This window comes from Chaetura pelagica, unplaced genomic scaffold (assembly GCF_000747805.2).
Source record: "Chaetura pelagica isolate M959 unplaced genomic scaffold, ChaPel_1.0 scaffold275, whole genome shotgun sequence".
In the NCBI taxonomy this organism is placed as follows: Eukaryota; Metazoa; Chordata; class Aves; order Apodiformes; family Apodidae; genus Chaetura; species Chaetura pelagica.
This window is the reverse complement of record NW_009953486.1, coordinates 6,385,675-6,391,190: the sequence shown is the minus strand read 5'-3', so window position 1 is coordinate 6,391,190 and position 5,516 is coordinate 6,385,675. Positions and strand designations below refer to the sequence as shown.

The following is a 5,516-nucleotide window of genomic DNA, read 5'->3' as shown; positions in this document are numbered from 1 at the left end:
AGTTGATGTGCTGGGGCTTCGCCTGCTTCCGTCGCGACATGGTGCACCAGCATCGGGAGCAAAATAGTAGCAATTATTTTCCTCTTCACAACAAATTCCTAGAGTTGGGAAATTACCCCCATTGGGCGGAATGCGCATGTCAGAGTAATTATGATTATCAATAATGCATTGCGATTTATCATGGGCCCCTGACAGCTGATTGGCCTGAGTCCAAGGGCTCACAGATTATTCAAATAAGGTCCATTGATCAGGGCGCAGCGGGGCACGCTGGGCGATGTAGTCCTGGCCCGGCCCGGCCCGCCCGGGCGACAAAGGCGAGCGGGGCCGGGGCCGCCCCCAGGGAGACCCCCGAGCCGGGGGGGCAGGAGTCCGCTCTGAGAGTAAACAAACAAGCCGGCAGCCCGACTGCCCAGGCTGCTGAGGGACAATACCCTTGTTATCTCACCTGCGCTTTTTATATTGTGCTTTAAAGACTTTTTTTTTAAGTATTCCTCCCCCCCCCGAGCAAGCAGGAGCCCCGGACAATTAGTGTTAATTTTCCCCTTCGGCGTTAGATAAGGTGAAAAAGGAAAAAGCAGTGATCATCCGAATGGACGAGCCGGGGTCTCTGGGCGCTGGGAACCAGTTAAAGGGGCTTTTAACGAGGATCCGAACGGCGCGGAACGATGCCCGGGCTGGGATCGCTCCTGGAAAGATTTCTTTTAAGTCTCACTTGCTGGGAAGCCGACAAAATTGAGACAATAGCATTTTTAACAGCAAATAAAAACCTTCGACATGTAAACGGTTCATGTGAAAAACTGAAGCAAGTGGAAAAAAAAAAAAAGTTACTTGAGAAGTGTTTTCCTGCAGAAGCTGCGTGTGTGTGTGTGGGGGGGGCAGAGCAGAGGAGTTTGGATGTTTAACACTCCTCTCTTCTGCTGGGGGGGTTCCATGTGAACACGCACTACGGGTAAAACAGCCCCTCGAGCCCAGCTGGGTGGCCGCTGTCCGGTGGCAAACGGGGGGTAGAGCCCGTGTGGCTGGAGGTGCCTGCGGACCCGGCTCAGCTCAGGCTCAGATTTAAGTCTCTGTGAAGCCCCCGAGTGTTCCAGAGCAAAGTCACCTCTGCCCCTCCCATCCCCACCGAAGACAGCCGGACCTTGCATGAGCAAAAAAGTGAGGATCCTCGAATATACAGAGCTATGGATTGCAAAATCTTGGTGGGATAGGTGATTTCTTTTTGCTGCCGTGTGTCACACCCATTGCCCTTCCTTCCCCTCTGCCTCCGTCTATAAAGAATTAAACGGGTTGCTAAAAACATTTGGTGAAGTGATAGTTTGGTAGATGTGGCAGAGCAGGGCACTGGGAAGGTTTCAGAAGATTAGGTTCAAAGATGGGCTCAATAAACACTTGTCATTGCATTCATCAGCAATTTAGCAGAGTCTGTGACTCAGTTTCCCACCTGTGAACTGAAGCTGACATTTCTCCTGCTGGAGAACTGTTGTGAGGATAAACATCCATCTGAGATTTTGTGGGGTTCAGAGGGTAATGTAGTGGGGAAAACCCATCAGGAAGGTGGGAAGAGGAAGCAAGGGTGCCTAATGAGGTCATGCAAATACCACAGAACATTACATGACACGAGTCTCATTTTACTAGTTGCTTTACTGACATTTCTTCATTGTAGAAACCCTGGAGCTTGTACAACATTTATTATATTCTCCAGTTTGTGCCTATGAATATAGTCATGCCAAATGTACGTGGTACTGCTCAGGATTCTCCTTTTTCTTTTGTGATGCTTGAGAAAGGGGGAGATGTCTCTGTATGGGACAGCCCTGAAAAGATCTTAACATTGTAGCCAAGGTAAACAGTGCATCATGATCTAATTAGTTATATATCCTCTTGGGGTTTTTGTTTTGTTTTTATAGTGTCTCTTAAGGGGTTTTATTTAGCTAAGGATAATACAAAGCTTAGAAAAAAAATCTTGCAGAGCCCAAAGTATCACCCTCCTTCTTGGACAATTATTGAACATGGAGGTCAGGGGACAAATTCTGTTTTTCAGACCACTTTCCTTGCCCTTTCCCCTGCAAGCAAATAATGGTTTTACAAACCTCTACTCATGGTGCACTTTAAGGGCATTTTATATCAAGAGAAACTCTAATTTACTAATATAAAATAAGGTATTAACAGGTATTTAAAATCACTGTGACTATTTTTATCTGGTGATTACTCCATCCAAAGAGTTTCTACATATTTGTTTGTTAACTAGCAGTTTGAAATGCTCTTTGTTTCCAAAGTGTGTCTTGAGGAAATAGACTGTTAAACAAGACTGATACCAATTGATCCACAGACAGATAGTTACATTGATAAATGTTCTCCTTTTACACTTGATATGCTCAGTATAACCAACAGATTTTCCTTTATTATACATAATGCTGCCAACCCACACCAGTGAATTTATTAAACACACTGGTTTATGTATCAAGCTGAGAGACAGACATCCCTGTACAGTAAATCCATATTTAAAACAGACAACTCATATGAAGCATTTGTACTGAATTTAAAAGAATATATTATATTGAATCAATTGAAGTTTTGGTATTGATTTCAGAGGACTGGGATTTCACTCACTATGGCTATAAGACACTGAAATAACAGAAGATGTGGAAAATGTTAGCTGAAAATGAAAAAGGAAAAAACAAAGGGATTTTGCTGTCCCAGCAAAAGTAGGAGAAAGCTGAACTGACTGAAAAATACAGGGAGGAACAGGAGGAATGTGACCAAGGTAAACCGTTCTGATTATATTTTTCTGGGAAGGTAATCCCAGCCAGTGGTGATTATAAAGAGGCTCCCCTGAATGATTACATCATATGCAAAAGGCCTGCTATTTGCCTTTATGCATGATCATATGGATTAGCATGATTGGGGCTTCTGGGTTTGAAAAATAGCAGGCTTCCTTTTCTGGCTTGACATGTATTTATTTTTTTAAGAAAAGTCCAGAGGAACAATCTCCTACCACCAACAGAGCTGAGGCATCATTCTTGATAGGCTCACTGCCAACAGGGCCCAGCCTCATCCTCCCAGCTGATAAAATGAGGCTTTTTTAACACCCTGTGTTACAAGCACGTGGAACATATTGGCCCAAGACACTGTTGCCAGTGGCAGGAATCACAGCTCTGTCCAGCTAGGAAATTCCTGTCTTCAGGAATATCATGGCAAAATGATTACAACTATGGAAAATCTTATAAGTATACTTGTGGGACATATATATATTAAAAAATAAAATATATATATACATGTTTGTATACATGTGCATATGTCTTCACTTACACTTACTAGCCCTCATCAAGGCAAAGAACAATGTCTTAAATCCTGTGCTGTCCATCTCTGATCACTCAGTTTATTGCTGGGAAAACACACAAATTTAAAACTTAGTTCACCCTTTTCTCTAAATTCAAAATGTAAATGTAAATTTAAAATGTACATTTCTTAAGTTGCACTGTGTTACATCTTTGTAGTTTGGAGAGGGGGAAAAAAGTCTCTGAGGGACTTTGAGGCACACCAGCTTATTTTCCTTCTGGATTTTCCTCCTGTACCTTAGTGCAGCTCATCAGATGATAAATCTCTCCATGTAGACTCTCAGAGCTTATCTTCACTACATGGAGGATGACTTGAATGTTACCTTGTTGGAACATGTTCAGGGAGCCTCAAGTTTGCTGATATGAAGTTGACCATAGCTCTGTAGGTAATGTAAATCAGGATAATTAACAGTCATTGTTGATCCAGTTAATCGAGATTGAAAGCAGAGATCTAGACATTGAAATTCAGAAGTGGTTAATAAATATGTTAAATTGCCTGTTGATAAGTGCTTGTGACTCCTCCAGACTAAGTGAATCCAAAATCAGGTGATACTCTCTTTGAGCAATTTTTAATACCATTATAACTGTGGTAGTTAAGGGACACATTTTTTCCTACTTCATAAGAAAATAAAGCTTACATTTTTCCATGGTCTGTTCCTCCATCCATCCACCCACTCACCCACCCATCTTCCAGATTACTTTTGAAACCACTGCCCACTTCAGTCAAACCTGATAGTATCAGCACCTTTTCAAAGACATGAAAACATGCAAATTGTGTGAAAATCAGCATCTGGATACAGGGAGAAAGATCCAAACCAACTTCCTCATTGAAAGAAACGATAATGGTTCCAGCCTTGCCCTCACAGCAGCCAGACAGCACACATGCACCCATGGCCCATCAGCCAAATTGTTGCTCCAGATCAGCACACACGTGCTGGCACCAGCACTCCAATGGGCTGTGGGTGTTGGACTGAGCAGGGAACACACTGAGGAGCAGGAGAATGATGGAGCATCATTCTTTGGCAACAGGCTTCTCTAGCCTGGGAACAACTCGCACAGGGAACACAGGGAACAACTTGCTTCTTGAGCTTAGTGATGCTTGTAGTAGAGCTGCAGTTCATGTAGCTACAATACAGCTTCAGTACCTTCCCTGTGGGAATGAGTGCAAACACAACTACCCTCAGCAGAGCAGTGCTCCTACTTGGCGTGTGTTTGCAGCCCACCTGATCATTAAAAAATTTTGGCTTATTTTTGTACACTCTTCTGAATTTGCTTCAAGTTATTTTATGTTTGATGTAAATTCTTTCAAATTAAAAATCCTAAAGGGATTTAGGCACTAAATTATCTTAGACAGTCAGTCCTAAATATTTAAGAGCCAAAATATTAAGTAAAACTGTCATGGAGAGCTGCAACAAAGGTCTTAACAAAGATTCATATTTTCCTCCTACCACTAAACAAACACAGTGTCCATTTAATCACAGAGCTGGTATTAATTAATAACTAGTGGTTCATTTGAGCAGCCAGTTGCATTGTTCAGAATCTTCCTGACAAAAGCAAACCCTGTGACTTTAGTGGCCGTGACTCTGCTTGGCCATCTGATTGCCCTGTGCCCACTGGTCACTCCAGCTCCCTTAGCTGGGGTTACTGCAAAGAGATTATCTTATTTTGCATTACTATGTTTTAGGAACATTATTTAGCCATTGGTGATGGCACTGAAGAGTGGAAGAGGAGTTTTGGGGTGGCAAGATCTTCACACTTCCATTACAATATGGATGTGTAGCAAGTGAAAAGTCATAGTTACCCTCCCTCTTTTGTCCTGAGGCTGCCAATGCTGCTGATTCTAAGATGCTATAAACACTACAGAAGTATCACCTTCCTAATGGCACTGCTAATGCAACCAGTAAGTGCTGGTTCCTGTGGTTTTGGGCTGTTACATCTAAAATGCATGTTACCAAAGACGCATCCGAGGGAAGATGCAGGAAGCAACTTAATTTCCAACCTTAGCTCCCTCAAGCAAGAAATAACATAAGAATTGTAACTTTTGGAAAGAACCACCAACTGGGTCCCCAGCCAGGAGGAATGAGAAGCATGTGGGCTAGGCAGGTAAACAAACAAATCTCTGATGTTTGTTAAAATGCCCAAGCATTTCATCTAGGCAAGAGTAAACATTATCAGCTCTAT

At 42.7% G+C, this 5,516-nt stretch overlaps 1 protein-coding gene across 1 annotated transcript in view; it reads right to left on the bottom strand.

Annotated features, from left to right (window-relative positions):
* The window catches only part of SALL4 (spalt-like transcription factor 4), a 14,778-nt gene extending 14,738 nt beyond the window's left edge, over positions 1-40 (bottom strand). The window contains exon 1 of the mRNA XM_009998654.1: positions 1-40. Within this exon, the coding sequence (XP_009996956.1) occupies positions 1-40 (40 nt within the window).
* Between the last annotated feature and the right edge of the window lie 5,476 nt (positions 41-5,516).